The sequence below is a fragment of the Juglans regia genome, chromosome 14 (assembly GCF_001411555.2).
Source record: "Juglans regia cultivar Chandler chromosome 14, Walnut 2.0, whole genome shotgun sequence".
Taxonomy (NCBI): domain Eukaryota; kingdom Viridiplantae; phylum Streptophyta; class Magnoliopsida; order Fagales; family Juglandaceae; genus Juglans; species Juglans regia.
Genome location: NC_049914.1, coordinates 1,929,290 through 1,953,280, shown reverse-complemented (window position 1 = coordinate 1,953,280; position 23,991 = coordinate 1,929,290). Strand labels below are relative to the sequence as shown.

At 38.3% G+C, this 23,991-nt stretch overlaps 1 protein-coding gene across 1 annotated transcript; it reads right to left on the bottom strand.

The window, feature by feature from the left end:
• Window positions 1-23: 23 nt before the first annotated feature.
• LOC109008031 (NAD-dependent malic enzyme 62 kDa isoform, mitochondrial) lies at window positions 24-23,636 on the bottom strand. The gene is made up of 19 exons (XM_018987968.2): window positions 23,288-23,636; window positions 22,848-22,944; window positions 21,947-22,065; window positions 21,200-21,367; window positions 20,974-21,102; window positions 19,866-19,926; window positions 12,621-12,724; window positions 12,413-12,496; window positions 11,365-11,471; window positions 9,978-10,089; window positions 4,193-4,306; window positions 3,666-3,731; window positions 2,721-2,793; window positions 2,523-2,609; window positions 1,995-2,049; window positions 1,844-1,915; window positions 1,350-1,412; window positions 1,128-1,242; window positions 24-452 (listed from the first exon to the last, which is right to left on the bottom strand). The coding sequence occupies exons 1-19, from the start codon at window positions 23,471-23,473 to the stop codon at window positions 378-380; spliced, it is 1,887 nt and encodes a 628-aa protein (XP_018843513.1). The 5' UTR covers window positions 23,474-23,636; the 3' UTR covers window positions 24-377.
• Between the last annotated feature and the right edge of the window lie 355 nt (window positions 23,637-23,991).

Genomic DNA, 23,991 nt, shown 5'->3' with positions numbered 1-23,991 from the left:
GAAAAAGAAAAAGAAAAAGAAAGTAATAAAATTGATTACTCTATTACTAATTAGTGCACCATCCACAACACGGCGCAAAATTCGAGTGCCAAAAACTCCAAGTCGAACACTGAGGCAAACAGTTTGTGTTCGGAAATGAAGCTTTGGGAATATCTTGTTGGGGAGATCATTGGTAAGTATTCAATGAGAAGATCTGGCTTGTTTGCTTTAACAACATGATTGAAAACCCTGCGTGCACGCGCACAGCCCACAAGGTCAAAGAGCGTATTGCTGCTATTTTATTTACATACAGGCTAATCTCACATATAATAATACATAGTACATATGAATATGCTATTATTTTGCTTTCTGCATGTTATCGGCGGTTGGGCAGGTGGTTAATCGTTCTTGTAAACCAATGTCGGGTATTCTGGACTCCACATGTTCTTCTTCACAAAATCTACAATCTCTTCCTGCAATCACATGAAATTGCGTTAATGTCAAGTTTATAGTTCCGAAACTATGAAAACGCCTAAATTCACAGATATTTTAAGTTAAATAACCACCGCCAATATTTTACAGCCACGCATCAAAGGTCTAATAATAATATTCACATGTCACTTTTTCTTGTCTTCTCAACCAAAACCCAAATTTCCAACCTTTTCTACATGCAAACCTGCTGCTATACTTCAAAAAGCCCACAAAGACTACCGGCATTTCCACATTTCACATTGGTTTACGGCTATTGGAACTGCTAGATTTCAAGAACATTGATGCGCATGTTTGAATAGCATTTTTGAGGGAATCGTATTTTTATGGGATACCTCCTTTGAAATTTCGACTTTCTACAAAATCCGAATGCCAAATATTGAAAATATATATATATTAACGACACAAATAGATTAGACGCCCCAAGATATGACTGAAGCAAAAAGCATCCCCATTAATGATTATACCTTTATTTGCCCCATGTTGCTGACAATGAGTTTTATTCAATTCTTTCAATCGATGATAAATTTATATCCTAGCTACAAAGCAAGGCAAACTCAGACTTCAATCGGTTACACGGTAATTCGAGTACACGTCATCAACAAGTATCAGATAAGTTGTAATTTAAAAAGTTGATTTCTGATTAGCAGAAAACATACCTGACTAAGTTTTTGTAGTTCTCGGGCATCCATTTCACGGTATCCTTCTGCTAGATCCTCTTCAATAGCCTCCTTTACCACAGCTGCAGCTACCTCCTTTGTTATATCCCGTATTCTGCAACCTCAATGAAGTCAGTTAATATATGCACAAAGATTAGGTGCCAAACTGCCTCATGGCCAATAAGTGAACAGAACATGAAAGGAACAAGCCAGATAATGCACCTAGATGTTGAAGGGTATATAACCCCATCGAGAACCTGCTCTTCAGTCATATATGCTGCTAGGCTGTCGATTTTGATTTAGAGAATAAACAAAGTCAGTTGCTAAAATAGATTATTATACACTGGAGAAAACAATCTACAAAATTGAATAATTCTGCCGGTTACCTCCCCTCACCTAACCCAAATCCTTACCCTCCCACAGGACCTCCACCTTATATAAAGGGGGAGAGATACCATTTGGCTACAAAAGCTACTGGTCAAGGCACACAAATTAATAATCATGAATTGAGACCATTACGTTTGAATCCTGCAAGTGCTTTGCAGTTCCAAAATCCAAAAATGGATAACATAATGGCAACATTTACTATTATTTTTTCATTTCCTTAAATGGACATTTTGGGGGACTGCAGGCAGGGATTGGACTGGTTTGATGGTCCGTAATTCTCAAGATGTATAAAAATAGAAATCAGTTCAGAAAGGAGATGTGATAAGTACCACTCTGCTGCAGCCTGTAACATGCCATCGGAAATGATCCTGGAGCCAGATAGAAGAGCACCAAGTCCAATGCTGCATCAACAGACAAATTAATAACATGAAAACTTACATTAGTGAAACTTAAGATTGCATTTTCTTTAATGAAACTAACCCTGGAAAGAGGTACATGTTGTTTCCCTGGTTGCAGTGGCCAATATGACCATTCCCTGTGCAAGTCAAAGGCAGTTAGTGTTCTCGTATCATATAGCATATGTTGAACAGACTTTCCATTGTAAACTCCTCTATCAAAATCAGCAGGGAAGACAGAGACACACTTCCTGCATCTAAGAAGTGACCAGTGAATTTCATAGTTTCATGAGTAACAATCATTACATTTTACTTGTATGTTCTAAAACAAGAAGCCATGCTTTAGTAACAGGTTCTGCACTTCTACTGACGATGGTGTGATCTCACTGTTTTAACAATTTGAACTTCATGGAGAGACTTTGAAATTAGACTACATTAATTGATTGAATGGATGGCGAAAAAGTGTAGAACAATTAGTTCATAATGACCGCCATTTTATAACCATTCATCAATGTGTTGGTTCAGTTTATGCATGGCGAAAAAGAGCATTGGAATGGTCTTAGCTCTTGAATATTCAGACAATCAAAATAATGTTATTGGTCCTAATACATACCAAGATCCACGTCATTGAATGGGCTTCCACTTGCAAATATAATATTGTCACCCACAATTGTAAATGCTTCTTCAGCGGTGCATTCAGCTGTCAAAAAAAGGAAGAAAAAGAAGTAAAGGTCAAAGTTGTAAACAAAACAGGTTTACTTTACCATACAATTTACATCTACTTTAAGGAACAAAAATGAAAGAACTATACCATTTTTGGTAGGGTTTGACATTGCAAAAATGGCTGGCCTTGTTGATGTTGAACCTTTAAGGGCCTCTAATACCTAAAATTGTAACTGCATCATATCAATTTCACAGGAAAACCAGCTGGCAGAGGAGTTGGTAAAACTAGATAAGGTACTTGCAAAAAAATAATTCCATTTACATAGATGCAATAAACAGAGATCCTTGATGTATCCTTTTCACGGAAGGGATTCACTGGATTCTATCCACATCCCACCTCCCAACTTGAAAGAGTACAAGAGCTAAAAGAATGAAACAACAACTCTGCCTTCCCAATCTTGCACCAATCTTAACAAAATACTTCGCTGAGTAACCATTGAACTTCTTAAGTGCAGAGTAACCATTGTACTAAATAAATTATTTAGAATTTTTTTAAGTATAAACATTTTTCCTTTAAAAGTTCAACAGGTACTGAATTTATATGCTCAGTAACTCACAGTAACAAACAGATTGTTGGGGGCTTAAATCATTCAAAGGAGATTAATTTTAACTCATTTGATTATTCCAGCTTATTTATTCATAGAACTATTGCTCCTCATTCAGTTTATAGATTATGGTTAATTCTTTTTTAAAATTATGCATTGGTGCATTTGGCTAGAGAGAAATGATAGGAGCTTCGAGGATAGCGAGAAGACAATGGATGAGTTTAAAGTTTTCTTCTTTAAAACCTTTTCTTATGGGTGGGGGCCATTGATTTTAATGGACTTAATGTCCATGATTTTCTACTTTCGGTTGTAAACCTTAGTTAGGTATTTCTCATGTATACTTCCCATGTACTTAGGCTATGTCTCATTTTCCTATGAATAAAATTTCTTGATTACCTATAAGAAAAAATAGTTCACATTTTTTGGACCAAGAGTCTAATTAAAAGCAGGACAAAAAATTATGAATTATGTAAACCCTTTCTGGGTACCTCTTTTGAGAACAAGCCCCCAACTGCAGACAATCCAAGGAGCACATCGGGCTTCACTTCCCGCACCTGATTATGCCAAAGATCAGTGAAGATGGGTATAGCTTTAAACAATGATAAACCAGACAGCTTCAACTATCACAAAATCGGACAACATTCTGAGTTTAATAAGGTCGTCTTTCTTTTAATTTACATGTGTATCACACTTCATATTAACATCAAAACTTATTTATAGAAGAATGGGAACTGTTTTTGATAATAAGTTATCATATTTAAAAACTAATTGCAATTTTTATTCAATAAAACTTGGAAAAGACACAATTTCATTTTTATATAATTCTCTCATATCCTTTGATTTGTGTAATAAGTTGAACAAAATAGATAAAAATCAATTAAGGGGAAAAAAGAGATTGCTCCTCTATCATTTGCACATTTAGTAGCTACAGAAACTCTCGTGGAAGAAAATTCTCTAGAGTGTGTGATAACATCTAAAACAATGAATTCTTAAATTAACTGAAAATTTCACAAACCACTTCCACAAGACTGGCGCCTTCTCTTAAGCCCTGACGAGTAATTTCTTTGACCTTCCTTGCAAATGGAAGTGCATCTGGATCAATATTTTGCCGTTCTTCTGTGATCAGGCCCTGACATGACAAAACAGCGATTTATTTTCATATCAACCCACTGAGAAAAGATCTCCTCCAATGTGCAACATGAGTACGTGGAATGTATCAAGGAAAACTGCATCCAGCATTAATACAATGACCAAGATTCAAGAAAGAAAGCCTCATTGCCACCATAGGGCTATAGAAGTAAAGATTGGTATTGCGAACAACACTATGATATATTGATACCTTCAAAACTAGATTTTTTTTTTTTTTTGGTAATAACAATGATGAGATACAATAGAACAATTCTAGTAGGAGACCTTCATAGTGTATGATGGTTGGCATCAGTGGCTATGAAGAAATAGGAAGCACACGCGGCAGGGCAAAGTTTAGAATTTAAAACTGCAGGCATGGTCTATATTAGAGCCGGCATCTTCTCCGGCGAAGGATTCCCAGCCTCTAGATGTAGCCCGTGTGTTATTTTCAGTGCCTGGGAGTGGCGAGGGAGAGGTTTTGGGGCCATCTTGGTTTCTAGAGCATGGGAGTGGCGAGGGGGAGTTTTTGGTGCCATCTGAGAGGGGTCTTTTCTTGCTGAGGAGGAGATAGGGTCGCTGATGGCATCGCAGTGGGCATCAATGGAAGATCATGAGATGGATGGGGAGACTACCGTTGAAGGCTTTACCACCATGTGAGCATATGGTTTCAGACTGGATTATGAATAAGGTGCAGGAGATACAACATTGTGTGGGGCTGGAGTGTGAAGGATTCGAAGAACAATTTATGGCTTTGCTAACGGCCATTGAAGTGGGAAATATGCATATCAAGAAATTTGGTTCAAAAAAACAGCGGGAGCTCAAGAGATTAACTTGGTCTATTAATTATGAGGGCAGTTCATACCATGAAAGATCTAAAGGGCGGGGGTCGACAATTTCCTTATGAAGCTTAAGATTATATCATGGAATGTCCGAGGGCTAAACGAGGTAAATAAGCGCTTGCGGATAAAAAATTTGCTCCGAGAGTGGAAGATAGATATTGTGTGCTTGCAGGAAACCAAGATGGAGAATATATCAAGAAGCATCATCAGAAGCTTATGGAGTTGTCCATATGTTGATTGGGTCTTTCTTGCTTCGATAAGGGCGTCGGGGGGTGTCCTAGTTATGTGGGATAGAAGGGTGGTGGAAAAAAGGAGGAGTATATCAGGGAATACACGGTGGCTTGTTCTTTTCAAAATGTGGAGGATAATTTTCGATGGGCTTTTGCTGGAATTTGTGGGCCGACCTTGGACAACAGCAGAAATTCTCTATGGGAAGAGGTGGCCGGTTTACACAGCTGGTGGGAACTTCCTTGGTGTATAGGTGAAGATTTTAATATTGTCAGATTCCCAAGTGAAAGATCGGGAGATAGCAGGTTGCAGCCAACAATGTCGAATTTCTCGGATTGTATTTTTGACTTGGGTTTGGTGGACATTCCTCTCATGGGTGGTGCATTCACATGGTCCAATAATCCGACATGGTCTAGATTGGACAGATTTCTAGTTTCCTTGGAGTGGGAATTTCATTACCCGGAGGTATGTCAAAAAAGATTGCCTCGCCATTGCTCTGATCATTTCCCTATTTTGTTAGATTGTGGGGGAATTCAAGGAGGAAAGATATACTTTAAAGCCGAGAATATGTAGCTAAAAACTGACGGATTTGTGGAGCGGGTTAGGCAATGGTGGTCTTCCTATCAAATCCAAGGTATCCCTAGCTTAATTTTAGCAGGTAAATTGAAAGCCTTGAAAAAAGATTTAAAGCTTTGGAATGCGCAGTCTTTTGATGATATAGGCAACAGGTCATTACTGGAGGAGCTTCATGAGGTAGAGAGAGCACAGGAGGGACAGGCCCTCGCACTAGAGGAATTGGCTCGAAGAACAGAACTAGCCTCAGAACTAGAGAGGGTTACCCTATTGGAGGAGATTTCTTGACGGCAAAAATCTCGGGCGTTGTGGTTGAAAGAGGGTGATCGCAGCACGAAGTTTTTTCATAGAGGCAAATTCTCATAGGAGAACTAATGCCATTGAAATATTGACGCAACTATTAGCACGGAGATCCCTATTATCCAAGAATATGTGGCTGGTTATTTTGAGCAGTTACTTACCGAATAAAAGGGGTGGTGGCCGAAGATTGATGGGCTACCATTTGAGTCCATTGAGCAGCAGAATGTCATTTGGTTGGAGAGGCCGTTTGAGGAGACTGAGGTTCATGAAGTGGTAAGGAATATGGTTAAAGACAAAGCACCTGGGTCAAATGGATTTTCTATGGGTTTCTTTCAAACTTGCTGGGAAGTGGTGAAGGAGGACTTAATGAAGGTATTTCATGAATTCTTCTTGGTTGGGAAATTTGAAAAATACCTCAACGCCACTTTTATTGCTCTTATTCCCAAGAAGATTGAGGCATCGAAGGTTAAGGATTTCCGGCTCAATAGTATTGTGAATGGAGTGTATAAGATCATTTTCAAGGTGCTAGCAAATCGATTGGGAGGAGTTTTGGGACGGATCATTACGAAACCCCAAAACGCATTTGTACGGGGAAGACAGATACTGGACTCAGTACTCATTGCTAATGAATGTTCCGATAGTAGACTCAAATCGGGTCATCTGGGTCTTGTGTGTAAGTTGGTTATGGAGAAGGCCTACGATCATGTCAACTGGGATTTTTTGTTATACTTGCTTGGGCGATATGGTTTTGGGGAGAGGTGGTGCACATGGATTAGGTGGTGCATATCGACGGCGTGCTTCTCAATTTTGGTGAATGGTTGTCCAATGGGTTTTTTTAACAGCTTCCGAGGCTTGAGGCAAGGGGATCCTCTACCCTCACTTCTCTTTGTCATAGTCATGGAGGCATGTAGCATAATGATATCAGTGATGGTTGATGATAGGTTTCTGACGAGTTTCTCGGTTGGTGACATACATCAAGGTGCTACTCACATTTCTCATTTGTTGTTTGCAGACGATATCCTTATTTTTTGTAAGGCAAAATTATGCTAGATTCAGGCAGGGGCGGCTCAATGCACACGGTGGCCTAAGGCCAAAATTTAAGACGAGATTATTTTTATAAATTTTTAATATAATAATTCAATCAACTCTCTAATTAATATAATACAAATCAACAAACATTCTGATTGTATAATATATCAATTTTTTTTTTTTAAGTGAGTTTTAAGATTAGAATTTTTTTTTTTTTAACTAAAGGCATTAGACTTGATTGTCATAACATTCAGCTTCCAAAATAGAGGTCTGAATTTCAAAACTACCTCCCCCAAATCGAAAAAAATAAACATAAAACTTTTTTTTTTCAGATCATGATTAATATTATTTAAAGTTGAGATTATAATCTAAATTTTATATTCTATTCTTAATTACTATATATCTGAAATAACTACACTTTTATGTTATAAGGTATTTATTAGAAATATTAATTATTAATTTATTTACAACGCATAGCAAAATGTTAAAAAAATATCCGAGATGTGTTGGTTACAATACTAACATTTTTTAATATTTATTTTCTATCAATTTTATTTTTTAAAAAAATATAAATAATTTGTGTCAATTTTTTTAAACAAACCACATTATCATTAGGGGGCCTGATTAAGGATTGGGGGCCTTAGGCAAGCGCCTTAGTCGCCTTGCCTTTGAGCCGCCCCTGGATTCAGGCTTTAAGGGCATTTCTACTTTGCTTTGAGGCTCTCTCCGGGTTAAAAGTGAATTTATCCAAGTCAAAGTTGATTCCAGTTGGCAACGTTCGTAACATCTGGCTGCTGGCTAACACTCTTGGTTGTAAGGTCTCTTCTTTCCCTATGAATTACCTTGGCCTTCCTTTGGGGGGCACTTCTAGGACTTATTTGGGATACAGTAATTGAGAAAATTGAATGAAGATTGGCAGATTGGAAGAGGTTGTATCTGTCGAAAAGTGGTAGGATTACACTAATCAAAAGCACTCTTTCCAACCAACCTGCCTATTTATCCTTGTTCTCAATCCTTGTGTGTGTGGCATCATGTATTGAGAAATTGCACCGTGATTTTCTTTGGAGCGGACTTGGGGATGAATTTAAATTCCATTTGGTCAAGTGGGACAAGATATGCTCTCCAATATCTTCTAGTGGCTTAGGAATCAGAAATCTGAGGTTGTTCAACCAGGCTTTACTTGGGAAATGGCTTTGGCGTTATAATATGGAACATGAAACTTTATGGAAATCGGTGATTGATTACAAATATAGAGCTTTGTGGGAGGGGTGTACTAAGGAGGTGAGTGGGGCTTATGACATGGGTTTATGGAAGCACATTAGACGAGGGTGAGAAGTTTTTGTCCTGCATACTAGAATTGTGATGGGAGAAGGCTTAAGAATTAAATTCTGGCAAGACATATGGTGTGGAGATCAAGCTCGTAGGGACTCATTCCCCATAGTATTCATACTTGCACATGAGAAAGAAGCTTCAGTGGCAGACCTTATAGAGAGGGATGGTGATTTACTACAGTGGAATGTGAGCTTTATTAGGGCGGCCCAAGATTGGGAAGTCAACAAATTTGTAGAATTCTTGCAACTCTTATACTCTATGAAACCGAGCAATCAAGGAGTTGATACTTTGTGGTGGTTACCTGCTAGAAAAGGTATTTTTTTAGTTCGTTCTTTCTATAAGGCCCTCACACAACCGCATAGTAATCTCTTTCCATGGAGAAGAATTTGAAGAAATAAGGCCCCTCCTAAGGCGGCATTTTTTGCATGGACAACGTCTCTGGGAAAGATTTTGACGATGGATAACTAACGGAAGCGCGGCATGGTAGTGGTGGAATGGTGTTGTATGTGTAAGCAAAGTGATTAGACTGTGGACCACTACACTACGAGATTGCTAGAGCATTATGGGCCAATGTATTCCAACGGGTAGAGCTAGGCCGAATTATGCCTGCTACTGTAGTCGAACTTTCGGCTTGTTGGCCGAACCTCGGCGGTATTCCACAAACTGCAGTTGTGTGGAAGATGATCTCTATCTGTATTCTATGGTGTATTTGGCAAGAATGAAACAACCGGACGTTCGAAGATAGGGAGCGCTCTTTGGAGGAGATTAGATTACTGTTTATTAGAACTCTCTTTCTTTGGGCCAAAGCTGTAGATTTCAATGGCCTCAATTTTCATGCTTTTCTTATTTCTATCTATTCCCCTACATAGGTGTAATCTCTTGTATACTACATGTGTACTCAGGCTTTGCCTATTCGTACTAATATAATATAATCGTTTACCTATAAAAAAAATCTTGTTTTATATGAATTTATGTATAATCAGCTACATATGCTTTTTATTATAGGTTATTGGCTGCAGATGTTTACTATATGATCATTTTTTGCAACTTCTGAAAAAAGTTCTTAACATGCCATAAGTTGTAACGAATAACAAACAATCAAATTTTTGTTATTATTTGTTGAATTCTGGTTCTTAAGAATATAAAAGTAACATGACTTTAGCCATTGTTTACAAATTATTACATCTTCTAACATTTATTAGGGCCCTGCAGTAGTGTCCAGTGAAGGCCTCCAAGTTGCAGATATGATGTCTATCCAGATTGACTGGCTCAATTTCCATGGCTCTATGTAACTGAATCAGCTAACAAGATTGGACTCAACACCTCATAGCACAGTAGCAGATAACAGAGTCTGGGAGTAAGATTACTGACCTTGGCATCAACTACCCAGAATTGACTCCGAGCACCCTCAAAAGCAGATTCATTATTTCCTAACATCCTTGCCATTGTTTTCCTTGCGGAATTAAGGACCCCTATTCCTGCACTGTAACAGTAAAAAAGAAAAGAAAAACAACCATCAAAGTTGATATTTTGGGCTAATCATGCAGGTGCTTCAATCTTGATCACAAAAACATCAGAAATTTGCAAATGAATAAATCCTCATGAAGCACTGGCATAACTGAAGTCTGAACAGGCCAGGCGTGCCAAACAAAAATCAGCAGGTTGCAAGATTATATACGGGTATGAGGGGAGAAGCAAGGAAAACAAGCACCAAAAAAATTAGAATCACAAACCAGAATAATGAAGGAACATTGTCCAACTAAATTGCTAAAAAATATCAAGAAACATAACCCAGAATCCACGGCCATTGACAGAAGAGGAGACCCAATGTTAGATCTGTTGGAGGAACAACCACACCCAAGAAACCAATTCTCATCATCCATTTGAAGTATTAAGCAATGACAAAAGAACAATTCATAGTCATTTATGCAATCAAATAAAACCCCACCAAAATGTTGATCATCAGAAGCATGCAAACAAAAGAAGTACCACACAAAATCACCTTGCAGAGCATTTTCTAAACTTCACTATTTCATAAGTAATCAAAGATTTTATTAAAAATGCAAAGACATAGTCCAGGTACATGTGGAGTATACTACAAGAGAAAATTATACTTTTTGAATGGGATAGATGGTGGGTCTTTCATTGCCCATGAAATAAATGGGTGTAGGCATCTAAAAAGCCCAACACCTTCTGAGATCATCCCATCCTATATGGCATCGGAAAAACAACGCATTTTCACAATCATGCTCAATGTGGAGCTATTCATGTTCAAGTCACTAGCCATCATGTAAGTTCTTATATCTTCAATGCTTTGGCGTCATCAGAGCCTTCTGACACTTGAACAAACATAATGCAGAGCCTTACTAGTTACCAGTGCAGTTAATATGAAAATCTTATAAATGAAAGGAGAAACCTAAGTGGTTAGCAAGTATACAGAAGAAAGGGATCCGATAAAGTATTACAAACAAATATAGCCAATAGATAGTCGATAAAGAATACAAAGTAGGGGAAACATTGCCTAGTATCTCAGCTAACTTTCTCCCATTATGCAATCTTTTACCACTGACTTAGACTTTCATACCACAAAGCATGAACTTTGACTAATCTTCTTTTTTTAACAAGTAAAAATAAACTAAATTTTTTCCCTCTTATCTGAGTGTAATTCTTCAATAGACAGATTCTAAACTTCCAAACAGTTATCAAGAACCATCTGACACACGCACACATTCTTCTCTAAATAAAAGAAACGTCTAACCTTCCAGCACCAGCAACAACAATCTTTTGCTTTGGAAAGTCTATCATTGGCTTTCCTTGTGCTCTAACAGCTCCTAACAGTCCAGCAATTGCAACTCCTGCTGTTCCCTGTAAGGTGATTTGAAATCAAACCATGCCGGTAACAACCAGTTATATTCCTAAATATTGAAATCAAATAGAAATTGGCATGGGATGTGTAGTATATCTCATATATTTAAATTAGGCAATTTTTAAAATCACATACTCCTTAATAATTAAAGTAATACAATAAAACATCCACAAAAGGTATGCAGAAAAAGGTTCAAGCCCCAAGGTCTTAAAAATTACACTATAGATTCATTTATTTGTTTAAAACAATTGATAAAAATATCACTACAACAGACAATGGATGAGCTTAGAATTTTTTTAACAAGTTACTCCACTGGTCGATTCAAATAGATTTTAATGGTCTGAATATCCATTACTTTCTTGCATCACTTGATAATCATGCCGAGGTGTCGCTCTTGTATATGTCCTGTGTACTTGGGCTATGCCTACCCTTCTCATCAATAAAATTCTTGCTTACATATAAAAAAATGAATTAGCCTTGTCCATTTTGTTATAAGTAATAAGAAAATTTATTAGTAAGACAAGAAGCCTTAGTATACAGGAAGTATAAGGAGTCAACTATAGACTTGCAAACAAATATAGTCAATGAAATCTACAAAGGCAGAAGAAAGATAGCCAAGGGCAGAAGCCACTCTTACAAAGTGCTGGAAATAAGAATTTCAACCCAATGCCTATGAAGTGCAATTATTTCTCCCTCGCTTTAATCGTCCACAGAAGACAAAAAGGGCTGCCTTCTAGATTGAACAGTTTCTAAGAATTGTAGTGAGCCAAGAATCATCTTCAGGACATATATACTAAAATTAAGACTGGCAATTACAATATCAATTATAGCATTACTCAGAACATTGGAGAGTTTTGAGAAAAGATGAAATTACAGAGGCAGATATTACTGAGAAGCAATTAATAAGAAGGATATTAGAACAACTAACAAATTCAATTACCTGGACATCATCGTTAAACATTCTGTAAGTACTTCTATAACGCTGCAGCAACTTAAAGGCCCACTTGCTTTGAAAATCTTCAAACTGCACAAACCCAAGGTTTTTTTTTTGTCTCACTCGCTCTCTCAATTTTTTTGTGTAATTTAAAAGTGTCCTAGTGCAGTCCAGATGCTAGTGATTATATAAGCACATTCAAAACTCAAATTACCTGTACAATCACATTTGGCCAACGAGTAAACACAGCATTCATGAATTCATCAATGACAGCAATATACTCATCACCATCAAGACGATGCTCTTGCAAACCCAAATCTGATAATAAATAATAAATCAATCTTTTTTTATAACGGACTTATGCATACATGTAGATGATTAAAATAAAAAAAGGAAAAACCCGGGGTGGGGGATGCAAGTGAATCTGTTGATGTCAAAATCAAAGATTTTTTAGATGAATTTGGCATTATCAAATAAAAAAGGAATATATGCAGAAGCAGGGTGTAATTAACATACAATACAAAACAAGGTAGAAGAGCCATAGACATAACTCAAATGTGCATGGTCTGATGCATGAAGAGCAACATTGACAATCAATATGATGCGGGAGCATCAGTCTCACATGAGAGATAGGAGATCAACCCATCAATGTCAATATTAAGGTGCCAGCATTAAGATCAAAGTAGTTTAAATTTTGAACCAAAAATACATGGATGAGCTTTATTATGGGGAGCATGGCCTTCAATCTACCACAGATCATCAGACCTCACATATGACAGTGTAATTTTTTCTTTTTCTTTTTTTATCGGTAATAAAGGTATTTTATTCATAAGAGTAAGCAAAGCCCAAGTATACAGGTACATGAGATACCTAACTAGAGTTTACAACTGATAGTAAAAAGTCATGGACATTTAGTCTGTTACATACATTGGCCCCCACCCATGAGAACAATGTTTTAAAGAAAAAAACTTTCAACTCCTCCATTGTCTTCTCACTATTTTCAAAGCTTCTATCATTTCATTCCCACCATATACACCAACAGATGCAGATAGGGACCATCTTCCAGATTGCTGCGACTTGTGAATTACCGCGGAGACCTCTGCAGCTAGCTAGAAAATCCACCAAACTAAAAGGCATGACCCATGATAAACCGAGTCCTGTGAAGAAGTAATCCCACATGTTCCTCGCCACCTCACAATGTAGAAACAAATAATCTACCGATTCTCCATCTTTCTTGCACATACAACACCAATCCAACACTATTATCTGACATTTCCTCAAGTTATCTGTGGTGAGAATTCTGCTCAATAATGTTGTCTAGACAAAAAAAACAACTTTTGAATGAGTTTTTGTCTGCCAAATGCTCTTCCATGGAAATGTGTGCATGCCTGGGCTTGTTAAAACTTTGTGAAAAGATTTGACAGTAAACTTTCCTTTCTTAGATGGACTCCAAACCATCCTATCCATGGTGCCCTCAGTCATACGTACAGAATATAGTGCCGCATATAACTCTGTGATCATCTCTAACTCCCAGTCTTGGGCTACCTTAATGAAATCAACATTCCATTGAGGGGAGCCACCAAACACCAAGAGGTCCTTTATCAATGCATCCTTCACTCGTGCGAGCTCGAATATGGTAGGAAAAGTATCTTTGAGGCTTCGTTCACCACACTAGTTTTCATACCAAAATCTGACATGAGAGCCATCACCCGCTACAAAATGTGTATGTCTCCTGAACATCTCCCAATCCTTCCTAATGCATTTCCACAGACCCACCCCATATGGACCATGTACCTCATTCAAACACCAACCACCCCATGTCTCCCCAAACTGCACATCTATAACAGTCTTCCACAAGGCCCCCCTTTCATGTTGATACCGCCACAACCATTTATCCAATAGAGCTTGGTTGAACTTCATCAAGTTACGAATTCCCAGTCCACCCCCTGAAGTTGGAGTACAAACCATTGATCAATTAATCAAATGGAATTTGAACTCGTCTCCTAAACCACTCCACAAAAAGTCGCGTTGTAGCTTCTCAAGACAGTTTGCAACCTTTGTTGGTAACGGGAGCAAGGAAAAAAATAAATGGGTAAGTTGGATAGAGTACTTTTAATTAATGTGAGCCTACCACCTTTAGACAAATACAACATCTTCCAAGATGCTAGTCTGCGTTTCACCTTCTCAATCATTACATTCCAAATATGCTCTAATTTAAAGGAAGTGCCCAAGGGTAAGCCAAGATACTTCAGGGGTAGAGAAGATACCTTACGTCCCAAGAGAGAGGCTAGAGTCACCACATCGGGAATAGTACCCACCGGTACCATTTCAGACTTTGAGAGGTTAACTCTCAAACCTAAGACAGCTTCAAAACAGAGAAGTAGAGTGCTCAAAGATTGGATATGCCTAGTATTAGGTCTGCAGAAAATGAGAGTATCATCCGCAAACAACAAGTGAGAAATAACAATAGAGCCATAATTACCATTTTTCCACTGAAAAGCCATAGAGAAAACTACCCTCCACAAGGCCTACAATCATTTTACTAAGAGCTTCCATGACAAATAAAAAGAGTAATAGAGAGCAGATCCCCCTGTCTCAAGCCACGGGATGAGTCGAAAAAAACCCACTAGTGAACCATTCACCAAGACAAAAAAATGGACAGTTGAGATGCGGAATTCTACCCAATTCAACCATCTCTCTCCCAAACCACATCTTTTTTTTTTTATAGGTTCCAAAACCACATCTTTCAAGTAGATAAAGCAAGAACTTCCAATTTACATGCTCATAGGCTTTTTCTATATCTAGTTTGCATAGTAACTACGGTTCTCGAGATTTGGGTCGTCCATCCAACACTTCATTAGCGATTAAAACTGAATCCAAAATTTGTCTACCTTTAACAAATGCGTTTTGTGGCTTCGAGATTAGCTTGTCCATCACCATACTCAATCGGTTCGCTAGCACCTTGGAGAGAATCTTGTAGACCCCATTCACAAGGCTAATGGGACGGTAATCTCGAACATCCATTGATCCTACCTTTTTAGGAATGAGTGCTAAAAAGGTCGCATTCAGACTTTTTTCAAATCTAGCATTATTATGGAAATCTTGAAATACCTGCATAAGGTCGCCTTTTATCACTTCCCAACAAGTTTGGAAAAAAACCCATTATGAATTCATCAGGGCCTGGGGCCTTGTCGCTAGCCATACCTCGGACGACTTTGCGTACTTCATCTTCTTCAAAGGGCCTCTCAAGCCACCATGCACTATGATGATCTAATGCCAAAAAAGTCAATCCATCTACTATCGATCTCCAAGGATGTTGTTTGGCAAGGAGATGTTCATAATATTGAGAGATATGGTTCTTGATGATTGACTGATTTGAAGAAACTACTCCATCTATCATCAACGTATCAATAGCGTTGTTCCTCCGATGTGAATTTGCCACCCTATGGAAAAACTTTGTGCACTTATCTCCCTCCTTGAGCCAGAGTGCCCTTGATTTTTGTCTCCAAGAGATCTTCTCCATCAATATTACTCTTTCAAGTTTGGTGACTACCCGACTCTTCCGAGCTTTCTCGAGTTCAGAGAGAGTTCTAGAAGGGAACGGCATTTTAGAAGTACATTGCCAAATACTTGTTCATTCCATTGCTTCAAATCATGGTTCAACGCTTTTAGCTTTCTTGCCATTATGAAACTTGGAGAGTTGATGAGGACATCTTTTTATTACTGTTATTTTGGTTATTTTACTTATGTTTTCTTTATTTTAATGGGCTTGGGCTTTAGCCCATAACTTTTTTTAGGTTTACTTGGTTTTTGTTATTTTCCTATTTAAATACTTGTAAGGAAATACTGAAGGGCAGTTGTTGAAGAATTAAGAATTGTGTGCTTGTGCAGCCGCCTCCTTCCAATCCCCATTTCTATTGCTTTCGGCTTCTTCTCTTCTCCTTCTGGTTCTTCTTCTCTTCTCTTTCTGATTCTTTCTTCTCTATTTGCTATTATTTAACGCCTATTTCTATTCTCATTACTACCCTACATCAGAGAGCCTTGGAAATCATAGGAAGACCACCATTGTCAAACTCTGTCTACAAAACCGTCAGATTTAAGCCACATATTTTCGAATTTAAAATACATTGTTCCTCCTTGGATGCCCCCACAGTCTAGGAGGATGGGGAAATGATCTGAGCATACCCTAGGTAGCCTTCGCTAAGTGACATCCGGAAAATGTATCTCTCAATCTAGAGTTAGCAAAAATCTATCAAATTTTCGACCAGGATGGAAGTTTACGAGTGTTGGACCCAGTGTATGTGCCTCCCGTTAATGGAATATCCATGAGCGCCTATTCTGTGATGAAATCAGAAAAATCCCTCGTAACTGGTGTGATGTGGACATACATGATCTCTCACTTGAGAAACGAGAGACATTGAAGTCGCCTCCTATACAACTTGGTAACTCCCACTAACTAAGAAGTCCCGCCAATTCTTCCCATAATGACCTTCTTTCCGCATCAATATTGGGGCCATATACTCTTGCAAAAGCCCATTGGAACCCATATTCTGCATTCTCAAAGGAGCAGGCCATAGTGTATTCGCCCACACATTCCTCTAACATTTCCACCACCCTTTTATCAAACATAATAAGAACACCACGGATGCTCCAGAACACCACTGGATGCTCCTTTAGAAGGCAAATACGACCACCCAACATGGTGTCCTCCCACAAACTTTGAATTATTTTCCTTGTTATTAATTCTAGCTTGGTCTCCTATAAACATATGATATCCCCTTACCATTGATGAAGTAAATTTCTGACTTGGAGTCGTTTGTTGTGTTCGTTCAACCCCTTACATTCCAAGAAATTATTTTTGGCTTCATATATGATCGGTTGTTACCCGCCCCTTGAGACACCCCCGGCTAGCACTCGTCTCCTCTCCATCATCATTCATAGACCATGTCAGCCTCTTGAGTCCTCTTTCTCTTTTTTTATCCAAATTAAGTGAAGAATCAACTTTGGATTGTGCACCTCCAGCTTCAATAGCTGTAAGTAATGCCAAAAATTCATCTTTGAAACCCTCACAAGTTATCCCTACACAATGCTTGATCTCTATGACTTTTTGAATTACCCAATCTAACACCTTCAGATGGAACGAGTTCAATGGAGTAGGTTCGTCGCCCTCAACAGAGGACTTACCCCTTGTAGGCTCAAGTACAACCAGAGCCCGCTCCACTTCATCCTCCTCTAAATTACCCAGGCACACTGTCAGAAGTGACAGGTAATGGTTTCTCAGCAACCAGAGGGTCTTCCTGTACCAAAGTGGATGCTTGCACAGCATGGTGGTCTGTCGACTGCCTAGAGGTCGCCGACAAGAGTGTCTGTGGCTTCTCGTAGAGCTCCCGACCTCCCGGTGACCCTCTCTTCAACTCCACAACATGGATCTGAGGTATCCACCACCGGCTCCAAGGACAACATCTTCTCGGCCGTGGTGGCGGGATGCGACCCAGAGAAGGCTGACACATCTATTTGTGCCTCTCTGCTGGACAGTGGCTCTCCCATCGTCGAGATCTTGTGCTATGCAGCCTCCATAGACGTCGGTAACCCCACCGACGGACTGCATCCTCTACAAAGGTGATCGTCAATGAGGTCTCTTGCCGGTGACGATATCCCTTGCTGGTCGGGGCTTGCCAGTGAAGGACATGTAGCCCTTCTCAAAGGAAGGCCCAGTCCCTTTAAGACACCATTTCAGCTTGGGTTGGGTTGACAAGTCCGGCCCGTATTTCACTTAGCTTTCCCTTTGTCAGGCTTTAAGTTCAGCCCGTGTCCTTTTAGTTTTAGCAATTCCGAGCCAGATCTCTTACCAGCCCATTTCAAGCCCAGGTCCGAAACCAAATCCAATTCAGCTGTAAGAACTTCTATAGCCTTTGTTAAAGAGCCAAACACTTCTTTCAAACCAAAAAGGACCCCCTGCACCTCCCTTTCTATTGAAGCAACGTGGGGCAAGTTGCCACCCCCCATTTCTGGTATAGTCCCTCGACCATTCTCTGTTACTCTTCCTCTGTTGTTCTTTTCTTTTTGCAATTGCACCAAAGAGTGGTTTGTACCACCCAAGACAGCCGTTCGTTTCCCAGCACTGCCCATTGTCGCTTTTGCATACGATATTTCCTGCCTCCCCAACTCTTTTCCCTTGTCTGTTGCTCTGTTCATGGGTGGTACCAATGCTGGGTTCTTGTTTGCCTGACCATACATAGACAGAGTATGTTTCATTTCCCTTGAGAGCTATTTCCAGCCCCCCCTTCCATTCCTTCCGGGATCACTAGAAGACCACAACGCCCACTGCCACCATATTTAGTTACTTCTAAGTAACGCCCGAAATCATTTGAGCGGCAATGTACAAATAAAGCCTTCAAGCCATCCCGATATGACTTATAGAAAGTTTTGCTTCCCGCCAATGAGGTGCATTCTTCCACTGTGTTGGCCAGCCAGCGAGCACTGCTTTGCCTGAAAACCATCTCCTTAGTGGTCTTTCGACTCCTCTCAGTGATGCGTATACAGCTCCCCCCCTCTAATGATAATGCAAACATCTTCGTCTCTATCAATAGGTGTTTTGTAAGACCCACTTAAGCAAATCACAGCTAAAACTAGTAGAAATCTTATGGAGAATAAATCCGGCAAAGTTCACCAGAAAATTTTGCTATTGTAAAAGTGTACGGAGAGAACTTGACAGTGTATTGAAATTGTGTTTATGGAGGCCAACATGTTGAGCAACTTGATTTGTTCCAATGAACATTGAATACAAGTTTCTTACTAGGTTTCTACTATATCCCTTTTTTTACGTCCTCAATAAATTAGAAACCACCTGGTTAGATTCGTTTTCTATTATCACCTCCCATTTAAACTATCCCATGTTACTTTTCTTTCCATTCATGATGGTTTACCACTTTAAATCATCCAATTTCTTAATGGTTTCCTTAGTGCACATATGACTGTTTGCTCACTTTCAAAATTTTCACAACATGGTATTTTCTCAAGTTTATGAGTGCTGAGACCTAACTGCTCACACCTTGATGCGCTCCATCCTTGTCTCAATGAACTTTTCGTGTGGTGTGGTGTGTGTGACTTTGTGCGGGGCTGTGTATATGTGACAAGTGATAACCTGGAATTTTTATCATTTTTTACATCGACAAGATACACTGCAAATATAGCATGGTATCTAATGACAATGCAACCTCAAACAGGTCAATATAACCATCATTGGCATACATGCAGTTGAACTGAAATAGAGGAATAAAAGCTGTTTTTTCCTTAAAAAATGGGGGCGTGCATTGTTTCAAGAAATAAGTACAGAAACTCTCTTTTCTTGTAGTAGCTTAAAGTTTACATGATTCATAATGAATGTGTTTCTATGGAAAAGAAAAAAATATGGTGCGTCTACAAAATTATTACCACAAATGAATAAAGAAAGACGTACACAATGGGTCTTTGAGCAGCTTCTCATTGTTAGTTCCAACATCAATCATGACAGGAAGTACCTGTGCAATGTAATACCAGAAAATTGAAAAACAAAATCTATAATATCAGTAGGAAATCAATTAGTTGGGACTAAGGAAGAGTTTGGTTGAACACCGTTAAAGAATCAAATAGAGAATATAGGTAAAGAATGTATATGAGAAAATACATTAGCCCAATTATTGAAAGAGAACAGAAAATGATCTCAGCACTGAATAACAACCAAAACTTTTAACGACTCGTAATCAGGAATATAAGTACTACAATCCAGCTGTACACAATCATTAGGAACCATGCTTCAAACTTCCCTCTAAAAGATAACAGTAGTATTTTCTATAACGGATAAATAGCACCATCACAAGGCTGATCTGAAAGTATCACATAATACTGCGAAAAAATCTTTACTTCCATCAGATTCAAGTATTTGGAAATCAATAATTCTGATGTAACTTCACACCTTAGCGATGCCACTGAAACACCTTTATCTAAACTGGAACACCTCCCCTGACAAGCACTAAACCAACTGCTGCACCCCCTGTGTGTGAGTGTGTGCGCGTGCGCATGAGCACGCACGTGTGTGTTATAAATCAACTGCTGCTCCATTATAAAACTTGATAAAGTAGAACAAGAAGAACTCAGGCTACAAGTGCTCCTGACTAAACTTAAACTCTTTCCACTGGATAGGAGTCATCTCCAACTATTCAGCAGCAAAGATCAGGTTTGTCAAACTATGTCATTACTTTGGTTAAAAATACTATCCATCACTGAAGTGACTGCTTACTTTATATATACTCCATCATTGAGACAGTTTTTTGAAGAGTCTCACACCCTTCTTGAGTTGTAGGGCAGAAATAAACTTGTCGTCACTTCCCTTAGCTATGGTCAGGACCATGCAGGGGTTGTCACCCATTCTATTCATGTAAGAGGACAAGAAAAACTTATGCAATATGACAACATCATTCACATTCGTACTCAAATATCTAACTATATTTATTTTTTTCATGTGTAGATTGGTATAAATGCATAAAAAATTTGAAACAGGAATATATGCTGCATGAAGGAAGAAATACCCTTTGAGGGTTTATCCCTGCTGCAGCAACATATAGATCCAGCTTCCCAATCGTAATTCCAATTCCCTGAACTCCAAGGTCTCCTAGACCCAGGATTCTGCTTCCATCTGTGACAACAATCATATCAACCTGCAAATCAAGATTTTTAATAATAACTTAATGGTAAATTAGAAAAGAGAAAAGGAAAAATAAATCTTTTGATCCTTGATATCATAAACAGAGAGACCTGATCAGCTGGCCAATTATAAACCATAGACATCATTTCTCCACGATCCTCCGCACTGAAATACATTCCCCTTGGCCTTCGAAACAAACCACTGTAATTCTGGCAAACCAGACCTACAGTTGGGGTATAAACTATAGGTGCATATTCCTCAATATTGGCGATCAAAACCTGTCAATTTCAGAAATATGGAATGATTTGAATTGTTAAAAATGAGATCCATAAGCTTAGCTGTATAGAATGTTTTTGACTACCCAAATTGGCAAGAATTGCATAATAATGCAAAATTAATCTCAAACGATAATGTGGGACAATAAATATTCCTCATCTTCCTTGAATCTCATTATATTGCTTTTTCACACTCTCCCTACCAAAATGTAAGCTCGAAATATTAATCAATCCATTCAAGAAAATTTGAATTCAACCATTCCAACATCCATGAGAAGGAAATCAATTATGTATAAGAGTAATATAAAAACAAGGTCCGAGCATCTTGACATCCTTCTGTGGTCTACACTGAGTTGAGGACGGAAAGACATCATGAGGAAGGGGACACAGTTACAGAAAAAGTTCATAAAGTTTTACTTCCTCATTACTTGGGTGTACCCATCAACAAGCCAAATATGAAATTTAGCAACTATTTCAGATGATCACTTAATTAAGAAAAAGTTAAATCCTAATTTTAAATGACAAACAACATAGGATATATATGTATATATATAATATATAAGAATAAGATTTTCAACCAACCTTGTAGTACATAGTCTCATTTCTATCATGCAAGCGGTTAAGTATCCGCCATTTTGCCAGAGCATTTGGATCAGATGGCCCATCTCTTGCATGCACTTCAAGCCTCTTCAGGTCAACCACTGTTGATCAACAAATACTACTAATAATATTGCTGAAAGAAATGAAAGCTGGCATGAAAATGGAAAGTAGATTTATAGATATTTAACTTTATAGGAGCATTCTGAATCTTTCAAGTGAATGTTTATATATTATTAAACATATCAAAGAAAACATTTTATTCTATAAAGCTTACGACACGGCATACACCAAATGCTTTCACCATATTGTAAAAAGCAAGATCTCTCATTTTTCACCAGTTTTACCCCACTATTACTCTTAATTAAGCAGCCAAGCAGCCCATGACACCGCATATGAGATTGCAAGCTTTTTGAGACTCATTGTATACTTGATCATCATTCTGAGGAGACAAATAATACACACTCTGTAATTGTAGAGAAAAGTTGTCCGCTCTTATTTTTGGTCTGCAGACTTTGTTTTTATATTAATAGAATCAACTTCACTCATCAGGAAAGATTGTAATTATTAGAATCGCCAACCATAAACCCTAACTTTGTTTCTTCCTCAATTTGCAAGCATCTCCATCATATCACCAACAATATCGGTGAAACTGAAAACACATAATTGCTTTCTGAATCTTATGATTGACTGTAAGTGACATTAAGTAACTTGAAGAAACGTATAACGACTCAATGAAGCAGGAATAAATAGTGCTGCAGACTGCTTATAAAGGCTCTCAATCAGCAGGAATTGGCAGAGAAACTCTACTAAGAATAGACAAAAATTTAGCAGGATGGACTGAGACATGAAGGAAAAAAGAGAAAAATAAACAATAATTACTTACTGAAGCGTTCTATTTGCTGCTCAGACGACATAACATTTGGAGGTAGAAGTCCCCGAAGATCTAGACGATCCCGTTCCGTCATGGAAAATGATGTTCCCTAATTGACAAATATTTACGAACAGAAGTTGCTGTAACTTAAAAACCGGAGCAATCGAAGAAAAACCGTATGCATACATATATAAGCGCGCGCGCCTCCACAGACACACAAAACATTGGCTAGCTTGGAAAAAAACAAACACAGCTATCTGAATCGAAATCTAGCAATAAAACTCACTAACTAGAACCAAATCAAGTTCAATTAACTACGATAATAAATAAATAATCACATTGAATTTGGAAATGGAAAAATCAAACTCAATTTTATCCAGAACCACGACGAACTTGCAACAAGAAATTCAGGTTGAATAAAAGCGGAGAGTTGTTAAGTGTAGTATGCATACTTTGTTGAACCAAGGATCGTGGAGAATGTCGAGGCTGCGCTTGTGCACAATGGTTGGACGATCGCCCTCGATAGTAGTGAAGGATCTGGACCGCATCAGCATCGGAATACGACTAAATTCTCTTGGATGTTTTAGACGCTTGATCAGGGCGGAGGCCGCTCTGATCTGATGGGAAAAGTTGGGCATTCTTGAGTACTTCTAGCTTTTGGAAGTTCGGGTCGGAGCAGTAGTAACAGAAGCACATGTAATGTAAACAAGAGGGAGGCAAAGCCTATACACTAGAATCGCTGAATCATTGCCAAAAGGAGCAACTATAATTTAGCTGTTGCCACGGTAATTGTAACGATTTTATATAATTTTTGTGATGAAGTATTTCTTTTTTATATTTATTTGTACGGTAAATAGGTCGCGGTGGTCTTTGACTTTAGGGTCGTGGAATGGATGGATAGATGGGAGAGTACAGTAGACTTGGACAAAGGTTGTGGAGACGTGGAGTCTTCACAATCACACCTTACGCGAGAAAGACTTTGTAGTCATGTTTAAGTGTCGTATATTTTTTCATAAAAAGAAATTTGATAAATTTAAAATTAAAATAATCTTTTTTAATAATAATTCTCACTTTTTATAAATAAAAAAATGGTGTACACACCTTTTAAAATTATATGATATATCTAACATTATCTTAAAAATATTAAACAAGTTAA